Source organism: Peromyscus leucopus, chromosome 7, assembly GCF_004664715.2.
Source record: "Peromyscus leucopus breed LL Stock chromosome 7, UCI_PerLeu_2.1, whole genome shotgun sequence".
NCBI classification, from domain to species: Eukaryota; Metazoa; Chordata; class Mammalia; order Rodentia; family Cricetidae; genus Peromyscus; species Peromyscus leucopus.
The window spans coordinates 14079045-14094943 of record NC_051069.1 but is presented as its reverse complement, the minus strand read 5'-3'; the positions used below and the strand labels follow the sequence as shown (position 1 = coordinate 14094943).

At 37.8% G+C, this 15899-nt stretch overlaps 1 protein-coding gene across 8 annotated transcripts in view; it reads right to left on the bottom strand.

Annotated features, from left to right (window-relative positions):
• The window catches only part of Neo1 (neogenin 1), a 178869-nt gene that overhangs the window by 52017 nt on the left and 110953 nt on the right, over nt 1-15899 (bottom strand). For 5 of the 8 annotated variants that reach the window (XM_028892477.2, XM_028892482.2, XM_028892483.2 and 2 more), the window contains exon 8: nt 3675-3894. In XM_028892477.2, the coding sequence (XP_028748310.1) occupies nt 3675-3894 (220 nt within the window). The remainder of the gene's footprint in view (nt 1-3674; nt 3895-15899) is intronic. The other 3 variants (XM_028892484.2, XM_028892480.2, XM_028892481.2) reach the window with 1 other exon arrangement.

The following is a 15899-nucleotide window of genomic DNA, read 5'->3' as shown; positions in this document are numbered from 1 at the left end:
ATTTTTTTGATAGTTTCAATTTTCAGCTCATGAGGAAATCTAATTATTAAGCTACATTTACTCTCAAAAGTGAAACTCTTAGGCAGAAGAGCAGATCAAAAATACTCAGCAAGCAGTGAGTGAATTTGATTAAACATTACGAATATCACTGACTATAACCAAATACACATATACAACTCAGCAGGTAGGTAGGGGTGTGTGTGTGTGTGTGTGTGTGTGTGTGTGTGTGTGTGTGTGTGTGTGTAACAAAGAGGCCATGAATCGGAGGGGAGACAATGGGAAGAACTGGGGGGAGAAAAAGAGAAGAAGAAAACAATACAATTATATTTTCATCAAAAAAAAATTTTAAAAGAAAAATGTATCAGTAAAACAAATAGAGTAGCCACAGAATTTTTGTGTAAGTTGTTATACTGTAATTGGCTAGGTCACCAGAGAAGAATATTATAGTAACAAAAACTACTGTTTAGTAATAACTGAGATATCCACAATACTATCTGTCTTTGTTTAAACTTTTAAGTTACCAGATTTAGGGGAAGCATATCAACTGATTTCTTGTACTTTGAGGTTTCTGAAACTTGTTCTGATCACTGATGATTGTTTCTGTTTAGCAGGAAGACTATGCTTTCTACTAAATCAAAAGCTCTATAGGTCACAGATTATGACTCACCTGTATACAAAATTTTAAACAAAATATCTCCTAGAAAGACATTTGGGGGTTGTATTTTACTTTAAAATGAAGTAAAAGACAGTCTCATTCATTTTCACATACTACACAAGCACTAGGCAGAATGTTCACACACATATAGAATTAATAAAAATTTGCCTTCTGATATGTAAGTCTTACACTGCAAAAAAATGTGTACCTTGTTTGTTCCTCTTTGAAAGGTGGGATAATGGGAAAAATCAGTGGCATTACTGAAACCTGGAACAAATTTCTATAGAATCATTGTTAAAAAGATAGATTTTATAGAAAGACAGTGTTGGACAAGAAGCTAGGAAATTGAATCCCAGTTATAGAAGGGCTGTTAGTGTGCCAAGAAACTATGATCAAATCACTAGCTCTTTCTGAAACAGGGTGGACAAACTTGTTTTCAGCGAAGTGCCAGATAGTAAATTCAAGCTTAGAGGCAAAATACTTGCTTATATGAAGTTTAAAAAGTCACTATTTTAAAATACAGAAGCAATCATTAGCTCCTGAGTCATAAAAATAGCAACTCATATTATGGCCTTGTATCCATAATATGCAACCCTAGAACTAGACTAACAGCTCTAAAATGCTTTCTCCATCTTCAAAATGTTATCAATACCGGGAGTGACTCTCAACTCTTCATTTAATAGCCAATACCAGAAAATAACTGCTGTTTAAAATAGAGGCTTTAAAAAAAAATGAGAGAACACTATTTCATAGGTAGAAAGAAAGGCAGGCAAAGGACCCTCTGGACTACACAATTTAGGTATCCAACAGAACTTCTACTTTTGACCAAAGCATATAGTGACATCTGGTGGTTAAGTTTTTAAATGCAGAAGTAGAGAAATTTGCCGATAAGGCCTACATTCTTGCACAATCAAGCTTACGGAAGTAAGAAAGAGAAGAATCTTCTTCAATGCATTTGCCACATTTGCCCCACCCACTCGAAGTCACTGCTCTCATCTTCATCCCAGCTATCAACTGCTTTTGTCTAGATAAACATACCTTCTATCTCTCTGGCTTTTCTTTTTTTTTTTTTTTTCCTTTTTTCTCCTATTATAATCTCATACTAACTTTTACCAAAATCTCTGGTCAACGAGGTAAGCTTTAATGGTCTCATCATCCTCGCACCAGACACAGAAATGGAACTCTTGTGCCCTGTTGTCTGTCACTGTAAATGTCTCACCTAGACCACTTCTAGCTGCCAAATGACATCATCAAATTTGTAAAATTTCCTGAAAATGTAACATAGGGCATGGAGATAAGCTGGCTCTAATACAGTGTAAAAGTGAATGGAAACTTGTATGCGGGCATTTAGGTGAGACCTAAAGAGTACCATCTGAGTGTAAAGACAAGAAGCCAGGCATAATTATTTGTTTGGAAAATGTATTTATGGTAGATGGATTAATAAAGGCAAAGTTCCTGCTGTAGAAACAATGTGTGTTATGCACAGGAATAACTGTATGCCTTCTTCCCTTTGTAAATACATGACATCTGCAATAAGATGTCAAAGTCACCTGTGGTTATTTTGACACTGATACCGCAGCTCCCTAAGATCATGCACTACTACTGCATCCTTCCACTATGGGTGTGAGTTTGGGTTTTTCTTGGTGGGTTTTTTTTGGGGGGAGGGAGATTTTATTTCTTATTTTTGGTGTTTTATTTTTTAATTTTCTTTTGTTCTCAGCACTTGCCACTCTCTAAATTTCCTCTGTTGTTTTATTCAATGTCTTTCTTGTTCAGTAATATTATATACCTTTTTATGTATAAGACTGTTTCCTTATCTTTGTAAAACGTCAAGCATCCTGTTTTTAGGAAGCATTATCCAACGAGCAGTCCAATCAAGATAAAATTGTGTTACTGAAACTTGTGATGGGGTGAAATTACTGGGTCCTGCACCTGCTGAGCTTGGTAGTCTGGCCATAAAAACAGTAAGTATATAGCAATTATAGGCACCTTAGTAGAAAAAATAAATCATATTTCATGTATTAGGGCCCTAAGCTGAGCACAATGAAAGAATCTACAACAGTCAGCAAGTGAAATGGGTTTTTCACAGAGTTCATAATTTGGTGGGGAAAGCAATATAAATACACATCAACCTTAAAACTTGATCTCATATTACTATAGCCAATTGTCAATATTATTGGTTTCAATACAAACGGAGAGTAACAGCAATGTGCTGAGGCAGAGACTGTCTTGGGAGGACTTCATGGGGCTTAAAACTGGTAAAGAGGGATTAAGGCATGTAGCATTATCTGGGAAGAAGAGAGAAGCCACCAGGGAGACTGGAACAAAGGCTTTAGTGGTAAGTAGACTGGCTTCACTAGAAATGATTTAATTGAGAAGAAAGGAAAATGAAGGTACACAGATAATAAAGTCAGGCTATGGATAGTGGTCTGGAGAGTTCAGACATCCTCCTGTAAGCAATATGTGCTCTTGAGATGGGTGGAGATACCAGGGAAGTTACCAACAAGGTTGTCTTAAGGAAATTACTCATAAGTACTCTTGTGACATCAAAAAAGAGACCCTGTAGATACAGAACTACATTCATCTGACTAATAAATTAAACCTATTTTAATCTCTACACTCTGCTGAATGAATCTTATGAGAAAGATATATAGTTCTGGAGTTAGAGATATGTTTCAGTGGCAGTGTTTATCTACCATACATACTGATTTGATTTGGATTGAATCCCTGAACTACAAACAGAAATCAAAACATACCAACACAGTCCTGGCTGTATCTGAATGCTTCTATCTAAATAGCTCTATCTGCTTTCTTCCATTATTTCAGAAAGATAGGAAAAAATACTAGGACTTCAGTGTGCTTGAAGTTTATATAATGACCCAAATGACTTTAGGGAAGACACATTTTAATAATCTTATTTTCTAGACTGGAAATTGGTACAAACCTGTGCAGGGTGAATATAACCAGGCAGGAGTGTAAGAAGATGTAGCCCCTTGGCTCTAAATATATAGGCACTTACCTAGCAACCCCTTCTTTGGTGTAGAACACAGAGTAGGTGAGATTGTCTCCATGAGGATCTGATGCAGGTGTACGCCATGTCAATTTGATGAAGCGGGTGGAGACCAAGGAGGCCACGACATCCCGAGGAGCTGAAGGCAGTGGTCCCGTTGTAGCTGGTGCTAGATGGTCAGTAGTGGCACTGGTCAGTGAAGTGGGAGGTAATGTTGGGATGGCAACATCTTGTCATGTGCAAACATTGGGGAATATGAAGGGCAAACCACGACGGTTTTTAAAAAGAGAACAGAAAAACAAAAAACAAAAAAAGAAATAAACAAAACCACGATGGGAAACAAAATAAAATGAATGAACATAAAAAAGGCCATTAAACTGAAAGCCAACATGCAGGCCTGGGGTAACTACTGCAAACTAATGAGGATATTCAAGGCAAACCACTGTAGAACAAGCAGATTTTCTGATCTGATAAGGGTTGTGGGTAAGGAACAGGGAAGTGACAGCTGAGAATAACACATCTCAAAGGACACAGCAGTGCCCAGGTAATTTTCATAATATTGAAAGCAGCATGCAATATCTGTCAAACTTGGCATATAACTCTCACAGTTTGGTGGACCTCAGTATTTTCTACCTTATCAAAATAAGGAAAATCTATCTATAATGACTATAGTATAGACAATCCTCATTATACTCAACAAAGGACTCCAAGGGAAAGTCTGGGGAAGGGGAGTATATAACTTCGATATAGAAATAGGTATATTTTTCAGATTAGAAATCTAAACTTTCAACTTTAATATTAAGCTCTGTTTTCCATATTGGCAATACCCAGAAAAGTGATAGCTTTCCTCATCTTGATAAGTTATACTTCATTTCTCATTGTATCAATCCATTTAACTATAACACTATACAAAACTGAATCAAAGATTCGAAGATCACAAAAATAGTACAGGTAACTTAGGATCCTCTGCCAGGATCTTCACCATAATGCAAATTAAACAGCTATGGACATGAGGTACCGGGTGCAAGAGATGAAGCAGTGGCACTACACAGCCACAGCTAACCTGCTCTTCCTTTCTAATTTTAGAAATTCTACTTGTACTCAACCTAAATCTTCTTTTTTAGAGACAAAAAGTACAAGTTTAATCTCACCCCACCACCATCGCTGAGAGAAGGTCTCACATTTCTCAAAAAAGTTACTATAAACTTCCTGGGGCAGCTGGTAGACAACAGGAGGGAGTAAAACAGTACTTTGTTTCTCCCACATCCACCCATTAGGTGGAGATTGAACCCAGGGCCTCCAGTGTGCTAGGTAAGCACTCTATCTTACTTAGTTTTGAACTGAGTGGTGGGGCAAGAGGGCAACAGTCTTTTAGAAGTATTTGAGCATTTTCCATTTGGAACTCTCCCTCTTTATGTGGACAGTAAATCATTATAACAACTCTGCATTCTGTACTACCATACTGTCTTCATCATACAGAGGATGATACTCTGGAGCTAAAATTACTTGTCCTAACTTTGACTTGTACTTTAAAAGGCCTCTGAATTTAGCCAACAGAAGAAGGGGAACGATTTCTAGTTTGGATTTGTCATTTGTGTCATTGTGGGCACATCACTTACTTCTTCCTGCCCTCTCCTTTTTGTGTCTCCCTCCAAGGAAGAGTTAGTCTATTAAAATGTAAGATTATTAAGTTTTCCTTCAGCTGTAAGTACACACTTTACTGAGACACATATCAATATGGCAAGTCAAGTTTGAATAGCCACTGAGAACTTATTCTTGTCCTGTATGCCTTGACAGGTGTGTTGCCTCAGAGGAAATATATGCTTCTCATTTACAGCTCTCAGAGTTCTTTTCTTTTATGTCACTTTGTTTATCTAACAGCTTAGGAGGCAGGGTGGAAATGATGGAGTCAGATGCTGAGAGGAAAGAATTAAGAACTTCCAGGTTTCTGACTTTGGCAGACTGGGCTGATGGAGGAAGAAATATTAATGAAGACAATACACTGAGGGGTAGATGATGATTTGGTTTGTCTTAGGTAACAATCAAATACCTATATAAGGAATGTACACAGGCAGCTGCAGATATGGATCTGGTTACTATAAAAAAAAAAAAAAGCCACTAAACCCTTTACAGGTTCAAAGAGTAACCTGAACACAGTTGCTTCTAAAACATATAAATACACTTTCAAATGTTATATGACTTCCTAAGCCCCATTTTCTCCTTATTTACTGGCTGGAGAGCAGAATTAGTCCATCATGTAAGAGGCAATAATGTCTACTGGGAAGAGTCCTGGATTGAATACAGAGATCCATGTTCAAATTCTGACCCTGAAACTTCCTAATAATGTGAGCATGACAAGTCAGTGTTCTGTGTCAGTTTCCCTATCTATAAATTGGGAGCAGTAGCACTTCCTACCCATGTTTCATCCAACAGGAACCAGATGAATGCTAAACAAGAAAGTACTATGTGCACAATACTTCCCACATTTGAGTGGGATATGAAAGCAGCTAGGGAGACAATGTAAGCAGGGGAAAGCAGGTGAAGGGTATAATGGGTGAATCATTCAGACTGGGAAGTTTGGTTGCCCTGCTGAACTTCTAATGCACAGATAAATAATTCATTAACATCCCACAGCACTTATTTACACCATCCATGTGCACACTGTATCACCTTGTATGAACCTACAAGCCCCTATGGACAAAATCTCTACTTGCTTCATCTTGTAACCATTCACTCACTCTGTTTACTTTAGGTAACCAATAAATTTATATTATTAAATTAATTATATTAATAAATGGAAGAAAATTCAGGGACGTTTTAATAGAGACCAATGTTTCTAAAAGCTCATTCAACACTTTGATCTTTTTAGCTAAGCACATATAAATAACATTATATAATGAAACTAAAATTTCAAGGCAGACATTTTATTTCATGTACATCCAATCAAAGTGTAAATACCAGGTTACTGTAATAATGTAAACAATCACTCATTGATTAAAGTGGGGGGGAAATCTATGCATATTGCAGCTTCCCTTCCCATGTGGGTTCTATGTCATAGCTAAGCAGGTGAGGGAGATTGATGTGACCATAGAGAATCAATTAAGAACCAGGGTATACCAGCATTCACAGCAAAATAGTACAGACTGGGACTCTGGACTTCTGGCAGGAAGGTTTGAGGAGGATGACAAACATCTCATCCCCAACAGCAATGATAAAACTGGGCAAAACTGCCCAGATTTGAACTTGACCAAAGGCACAACACAAGCCAAGATGCTGTGGAATAATCCTCCTATATACTTGTGAAGACGCGCTGTTCTCATTGTTAATAAAAAGAGGAATGGCTGATAGTTAAGCAGGATTTTCAGGGCAGAGAGAATGCTGGGGAGAAGTCTGAGGAGATGCAGAGGAAATGCCAGGAGATGTAGAGCTAGCAGGATGGAAAATACTTACATAAGGTAAATGAGCCTTGGAGAAGGACATAGATTAATAGAAATGGGTTAATTTAATCTATAACAGCTAGCAAAAAACAAGATTAAGCTATTGGCCTAGCATTTATAATTAATTAAGTGTCTATGTGGTTATTTGGGGGAGCAGTTGGCAGGACAGAAAAGTTAGCCTACACCAAGAAGCATTTGTTAATGGAAACTATAACATTTCAGGTAAAAACAGTGTCTGGGTTATCATCCCATCTTTGCTCAAGTGACCAATCAGAATAGAGCAGGCTCTGAAAGTCGATGGTTTTGCCGCTATTGTCAGAGAGAGCTCACTGGTATGCAGAAAGTGCTAGTACTTCCTAGCCTGAGGTGATCTTTTAGGGGCAATGGACAATTGACCAGCCATGGAACATGGTATTTCATGAGGTAAGAAAGTGATAAGAAAGCTTGAAAAGCACTAAACACACCCCAGGATGACTGGAAGCAATGTGTAGATGATCCAGACATAGACGGTCCAAGCCATCCATGTATCCCTGGTCAATGGAAGCCATGTGTGTTAGTCAAGAGACAAACAAGATCACCCAGCACAAAACAAAGGCTGAGGCAGCCGGAAAAATAACTCAAAAGTTTGAAGGTATTCCTCAAACCAGATCTACCAGCTAAGAGCTTCAAGAATTTGGACATAATCTCAGACTAATTTTTGGCTAACTAATAATTTAAAATAGAGATAGAGGTGCTGGATGTGGTAGCACATGGCTGCAACCCTAGCCCTTGGGAGGCTGAGGAAGGAAGACCATGAGTTCAGGCCAGTCCAGTCCAGGTTGGGTACAAAGTAAGTCCTGCAGCAATAAAAGACAAGTAGATGTTATCCCTAGAAGACAAAATTTACATATACATAGCTTCCTAGGAAAATAGAAAAAGAAAATAAACATAAAAACTTAGCTATGGGGCTGGAGAGATGGTTCAGTGGTTAAAAGTATTGGGTGCTATTCCAGAGGACCTGGGTTCAATTCCCACCACCCACATTGCAGCTCACAACCATCTGTTACTGTAGTCCCAGGGAATCTGATGTCCTCTTCTGACCTGTGCAGCATCAGGAACACAAGTGATGCACAGACGAATGTACAAGCAAAACACATAAAATAAGTAAAAAATTTAAAAAACATTAAAAGGCTAAGCTATACATTAGTGGTTGTACACTCCGAGAAACAAGTAGTCTAGGCAAGTCACTAAACAAAGGCAGCAGCAAATGCTAGGAGTGTGGGGGAGAACAGTCAGAATCCAGAGTTGCTTATATATCATATGACACATGCAGCTAAGAAAGAAAGCATGACACAGACTCTGGGAGTAAAAACGTCAGTCAATATGAAATGTCTCACAAGGTCCTCAAACAGTGGATTTAATAAAAACTGTAAGAATCTTGTTTAAATACTTTCTAAGAACTAAAGGAGATGCCAGGAACGACCTAGGGTTTCAGTTTACTTTACTTATAGGCTAACATGCTGACCTATTAGCATTTCATGGGCACTGAAGAAGACACAAGTTCTGTATTAGAGATAAAGAATTTTCTTCCTCAGAGAAATAGCAGTAGTCAGAACTCCCTGTAGGTTGTTATCAGTCCTCTCCACCCCAATTTCCTACACCTGTAGTAGTTTATTATTAAAGAGAAGCCCAGTATTCATCACTTTTATAGCAAGCCCTAGACAATGAACATACTTGAGGTGGACATCTAATTTAACTCTGCTATGGTCTGAAAACACTTTGTATGATTTCAGGCTTTAAATTTCATTGAGCCATCTCTATGATCCAGCATACAATGTGCCCTGGTGATTGCTCCACACCTGGAATGAATCTAGAACTGCTGGACAGGCTGCATAGTGTCAGTTAGGTCAAACTGGTTCATAGGTTATCTGTAAGTCTTCTATAGCTTTTCAGATTCTGCCTAATCATTTTGCTGGTTTTGAATTTTATTATTAGATTATATATTTCTTCTTCATAAGTATAACATAAGTATAAATGCATATGAATCTGACAAAAGAGTCCCAAAGCACAAGACACAAAACAAGATAGAATTCGAGGAAATCCAAGAAAAACCCAAATATCTGGAAATTAACCAACAAACAACATGCTGCCAAACAACTCCAGGGTCAAAAAAAAAAAAAAAAAGGAAGGAAAAAGAAAGAAAAATCTCAAGGATTTTCAAATACTATCAACTGGATAAAAACAAAACACACTGTTCAAAAACTTATGAGCTAAAGCTAATGTAGTCCTTACAAGAAAAAGGACTTTAAATAGCAATAACAGAAGTCTCAAGTGAGTGTCTATGCTTCTACTACAGACATAGGCTGAGCAGGAAATGAAGAGGAGTTCCTACCCTGACTTCCCTCGGTGATGAACTGTTATTTGGAAATTTAAGCTGGAACAAACCCTTTCCTTCCCAAGTTGCTTTGGTCATGGTGTTTCATCACAGCAATAGCAACCCTAACTAGGACAATGATATTGAATCTTATTTACTTACTTAATTCTATTAGTGGATTTTTATATTGTATATAAAAGTAAGAAATGTAAATAGAATTTTATTGGCAGTTTCTTAAAAAGAATAAATCAATCTTTTTTTTAGAATGTGTAAGTGGGCTGGTAAGAAGACTCACTGGTAAAGATACTTGCTGCAAAGCCTGATGACCTGGGTTTAATCCCTGGAGTCCAGCCTAGTAGGCATTGCTGTATGATCTTCCTGGCTCCCTGCACAAAAATGACCCTTTCAGCTTCTTAGTTCAAAATGCTTTCACATCTAGAGCAACAGACACAGGCCAGTCTGGGACTGACAGCTTCACTTGACTAACATAGTACACATACCTGAAGCTGTTTCTGAAGGTGGAAGTCATAAATTCTATGCTGGGCATGTTGCCCTTGGTTAAGAAGATCCAATTATTCTAATTTGACACCTACTTAAATTAATGAAGTGAGCTGTGAGTAGGCACATTTAAATTTTCATTGTGGAATGCAAAATATGATTTTTTGTTTTTGTCTTTAATTTCTAAATTCCTTCAAAAGGAAAGGCTCTTTCTCTGTAGCCTTTTATTTCCTCCTGAAAAGAACTCTATTTTACTGGTAAGTCCCAGGGATGCTCATGGTAACTTTGCCTAGAATTGGGTGGGATCTACATGATGCATGATAGCTGGAGTGTCAACAAAGGTACAGTTCAACACAGCATCACATGTGTGAAATGTCAGCAGGTATGAAAGAAGGAAAAGGAAGAAAGAGAGAGAGAGAGGAAGAGAGGAAGAGAGAAGGAGGGAAGAGAGAAGGGGGAAGAGGGAGGAGGGGAAGAAGGAAGGGGAAAGAGGGAGAGAGCAAGCAATTCTACAGGAGAAAAATCCTATTTGTGCTAATGTAACACTTCTAAATCTTAATCATGAAATCTTTTACCCCTAGACAGTAATCAGTTTCAGGCATCCTAGATTAAATACTAGACAAGATCCTGTACTACAAAGAGCCTCTCTGCCTAAAAACTTCTCTGGTTATTCAATCCTGGTAAGCAGTCCATTTCATGCTTTTAATTTTAATAAATGCAGTAAGCTCATTAGAAAAATAACTTACAACAAGCAGAAGTGTGCAAAGTAAAAGGACTAACATTTTCCTTTCCTGTAGAGTACACAAGGGCCTTGTATTCCAGAGAAGCACTAAGAGAACCAGGAATATTAATCACGCAGGGTTGTCTCCTTGATGGAAGAGATAAAATCAAATACCTTAATTCCATCCAGAAAGCTGAGAATGGATTATGTTAATGACCTGGTGACCCTTTTGCTATCTGTGGAGGCAGACTTCACCCATGTTTTGCTATAGAGGTAACCTCACCCAAATTCCCTAGAATGATTATTCCAGACTCTTCCCTCTCTAGACTATTACCCATCCTTAGGGGAGATGTTACATGTACTTTATGGCCTGCTGACCTCTGTGCTATCCATTAGAGACTACACTAGATTCTAGGCTTTTAACTATAAAAGCCGTTCTCACGGTCATGTGTACTTTGTAAAGGAGTTTCTATGTAGTCACACCTTAAGCTTTATTGTGCACTGGAACTGGACTGACTGTTGCCTGGAAACCTTTCCCCAGATTATACAGTGTTTTAAATATGCTGACAGTGAACCACCTGGCATTAGACTCCCTAAATGATCCAGGGTTGATGAAGTCAATCTGCAACAGGTTTTCGTTCTTATCTCTTTACAAATTTGCTTCCCTGCCTGACACCTGTAGGGATCCCCTCACTTTCTAGATATCCAAGATAATATTTCTAGTAGAATGCAGATAGTATCATCATATCTTCTGAAATATTTCTGGGATTCCCTTTCTTCCTTCACTTAAACTACTTCCCTGTCTCCCTCTCAACTTCTCAGGAATCAAGAGGTGAACAAGCTCTGCTACACTCTCCCTATGACATACCTCACTGCCATAAGCCCAAAGCAAGAGCTAAATGACTGTGGACTGAAACTCCTCAAGCAAGAGCACAGACAAAATTTTCCTTTTTTCAAGTAATTTACCAAAGGTATTCTATCACAGCAATGGAAAGCTGATTAAAACAGATGATCTTACATGTTTACATATAAATACGGACATGGAATGATGCCAAACAAGTTGCTTTGCAAACTTTTATACAACTCTCACATTTGTATTAAAACAATTTCAATAGTCCCAATTGCTACAAAGTATTTCCAAGCATAAAAATCAAAATTTAATCACTTTTATCATTTTTTTACATAGGTGTTTTTATTAACTTATTCATAGCTATTACCAGCAATACTTCATTTAAACTTTCCTATACATGTATTTTTATGTACATATGTAAATATTTCTGATGTGCACTCCCAGAAACAGAAAAGCTGAGCCAAAGGTTTATGCATTTGAAAGTCTGAAAATGATGAAAGCTAATCTTCTGAAAGACTATTTGGGTTTAAATTTTAGAATGTAAGCTAAATGTATTTCTGTGAACTCTTTTGTTTGTTTGTTCGTTCATTTGTTTCAAGACAGGTTTTCTCTCTGTTGCTCTAGTTGTCCTGGAATTTGAACTCAAGAGATAAGCCTGCATCTGCCTCCATGCATCACCACACTCAACTTACTCCCAAATAATAAACAGGACAGCATAACCTCATCTTTGTATTAAACAGAAAAGTATTAAATCAAAATGTGTTAAGAAATAAGGCAGATAAAAGTAAATTTAATGGAAGAAATTCTGGGGTGCTAAGTACTTCAAAAGGGCAGACTGACAAGACACAAATCAGTAGACCTTGAGGAACTGTCAGTACATCTGGAAGCAGAGATGACATGGATAAGAGAAAGTACATGGAAGTCTGTAAAAGGAGCTATGAGACCTCAAAATCCTCCAGAACATTTATACTCAGGAAATCGGAGGTGATCTGGGCTTACAGGTGACTACAGAAGAATTAAGAATGGAGGAGAACACCTAAATCACACCACCAAGGTTAACATCACCAAACACCAAGCACTGATAGGGATCATGAATCCCTGACACAGAAGTACTGCAAGGTCACTTCTCATTTGTCTTTCTTAAGGAAAAAAAAAAAAATCACATCAATGTAATCATAAGATAAGCACATTCAGAGAACACTATACTTTGACAAAACTTTGCTGAAATGTTGAAGATATGACAGATCAAAAGTCAAATTGAAAGAGAAAGACAGAACATTGTTATGGAATAGGTTTTTGTTTTTTGTTTTTGTTTTGTACACTGTGAAGATCTGTTGCTCTCATTGCTTTAAATAAAGAGCTAATGGCCAATAGCGAGGCCAGAAAAGGTTAGGTGGGACTTGTCAAAAGAGAAAAAGAACACAGGGAAGAAGGGTGGGGTCACCAGTGAGATGCAGAGGAAGTAAGATGTGAAGAAAATGAGGTAACAAGCCATGAGCCACATGGCAGCACGTGAATTAATAATCATATCGGTTAACTTAAGTTGTAAGAGCTAGCTAGTAACAAGCCTAAGCTTATCATTCAAGCATTTATAATTTAATATAAGTCTCTGTGTGGTCCTGGCTGGTGGGACAGAAACTTCTACCTACAAAACACAAATGTAACATGGTATCCAAAAGACTCAAAGGGAATGAATTCCCTACAACCTTCTTGATCTTCTTTCCTGCACGTTTCTCTCCAGTAGCCTGCTCTATAAATTATAACTATCTTTCTAAACCCAACCCTTCCATCTACCTCTCAGACCTTGCTAAGTGGTCTGCTCCCAGCTCTCATAGGTAAGGGTGCCCTCACCTACCCAGGTAGCAGGAAGTCACTTCAGGCAAATAGATGGGGCTCACTTCACTGGTTTCCCTAATCTTAGTAGTCATGATCCTGGAATGCTTTGCAAGTGTTTAAAATATTTCTTTGTTCAGTTTTCCGGTTGTTTAATGCAGAAAAAAAGGCCAGAACTAACTATTCTGTTATAGTTGTATGTGCTTTAAAAACACTGCAAAAATTATTAAGTAATTTCTTTCAAATAATACCATACTAAAAGGTGCTGGTTCATGGCACAACCATGATTTATAATTAAGTACAACAAACACAAGGATAGGCTTCCAGAATAGTTTGTATCATTCAAGGAAAGGTGAGAGAAGAAATATATTCAACACTGCCAAACTTTAACATTTTGCTTGATAAATGATGTTATTAATTTCTTGATGCTAGTGCTTGATTTTATATTCATAAAAATAAAAGAGGATAATTACAAATCAAAAAGAGACACACAAACATGGGGGTGTTGATCAGTGGCTATGGTAGCACACGCCTATAAGTTAGCACTTAGGAAGTGAGACAGGGGAACATGGGTTCCAAACTACCCTGGGCACCTACACAGGGAGACCCTGCCTCAAAATACAACAAACAAAGTCACCTAAGTTGAGGACAAAAATCAACTGCAAATTGTAGAACACTTGCCTAGTATTTTGGGGACCTTTCTTGTTGCTGTGAGAAAAATACCCGTCAAAAGCAACTATAGGAAAAAGGATTCATTTAGGCTCCTGAAGGACCTCATGCAGGGAATTGTGGCAGGAAGTGACCAATACCAGCTGCATCAGTAGGACAGTGATCACACTATGCTCAGTCAGTAAGCAAAGAGATGAATGCATTCTTTTTTAAATTATTTATGTGCATTGGTGTTTTGCCTGTACATATGTTGGTGTAAGAGTGTTAGATCTTGGCATTACAGACCATTGTGAGCTGCCTTGTGGGTGGTGGGAATTGAACCTGGGTCCTCTGGAAGAGCAGTCAGTACTCTTAACCTCTGAGCCATCTCTCCAGCCCCGAATGTATTGTCTTAACAATGGCAGGGTCTTGGAATGTAGTTCAGGCTAGTTTCTATGGTTACAGAAAACATTCTAAATCACATCCAGGTTCTTGGAAATGAGTGTAGGAATGGTTTGGCTAAAGAGCACCACCACTTTAAGAATAAAGTCAGTAGGGCTGTCCTGTTGGTAAACATGGCACCATATTCTAACAAAAACTTAAAAGACACCCTATCATTTCAGATTGTATCTATCAGGCAATGTCTTTACAATACCAGCAGGGTAGAGATAAGCTGTTTTTATAAGTGCCATTGGAAAACCAATCAAATTGTTAGAGATGCCATTCTAAAATTAATGATAGAACAGTTCATTTCCCCTATAGCAAACAGCTGAAAGGAAGCAATTTAAAAAAAAAACAATAAACTTTTGAGAAGCACAGAACAACTAGAATCCAATAAAACAATGACTCCAATAAATGAAAGATACTCAGAAGAAGCATTCACATTCAGTCAGGGAAACAACTGTTACTAGGCTATTGGTCAAGCACTTTATTTAAAATAAAAGCAACCATGGAAGAAGAGAAAAGCCACATATCATTTGCTCCTGAGAGTAATTCGTCACATAATGGAGTCACTGACAAGTGTGAGGTTGTTATGACTTCAGGCTATATGCAGTACTTCCAATAGTGTCTCTCAACGTATTCAACAAGTTTCACAGCTTGGTAGTGAGATGCATAAAAAAATGACACAGATTTTTTTTTTTAGATAAAATTCATTACTATTCTATGGTGATATTTTATTTGTGTTGAAATGTGATTTTATTTGTATCTTAATAATTAAAGTTGCCTAGGGATCAGAGCTAAGAGCAAGCCATAGCAAAAGTCTGGCGGTGGTGGCACACGCCCTTAACCTGATCACATGGAAGTCAGAATCTCTGTCTGTTCAAGGACATAGTCAAGTGGTAACCCAAACCTTTAATCTCAGCAGGAACCACAGAGACCTGGAGGTCTGTACTGACAGACAGTGACAAGGAAGTCATGTGGTTGGGTTTAGAACCAATGAGAAGGCAGAATAGAAAGGCAATAAAAAGACAGGACACAGGAAGAAGGTCTCTCTCTGAGGGGAAGGACGGCAGTGAGTGGTAAGATAAGGTGGTCTTAGCACTTGGCTGCTGCTTGATCTGTGGGCTTTTAACTCTTTATTTGGCTCTGTGTGTCTTAATTAATAAGACCGTTTAGAATTACATCTACACTATTCCCAAATTTTAAATATGATAATGAGGCAAAGAAAATTAAAGCAAAGGAATAATGCTGTGTAATAATAGTGACTAGGAATTAGCATCTTCATTGTCACAGTATAATTTATAAATATCTCTCAGGACAAGAATAATTTTTTCAACAAAGCTCACATAAGGAAATTTTATTAATTCTAACATTCTGATTTTCAGGTAGAAAAAGTCATATTAACAATTTTCAAGAATCCAATGCTTTGAAGAATAGGGCTTATTTAAAACCG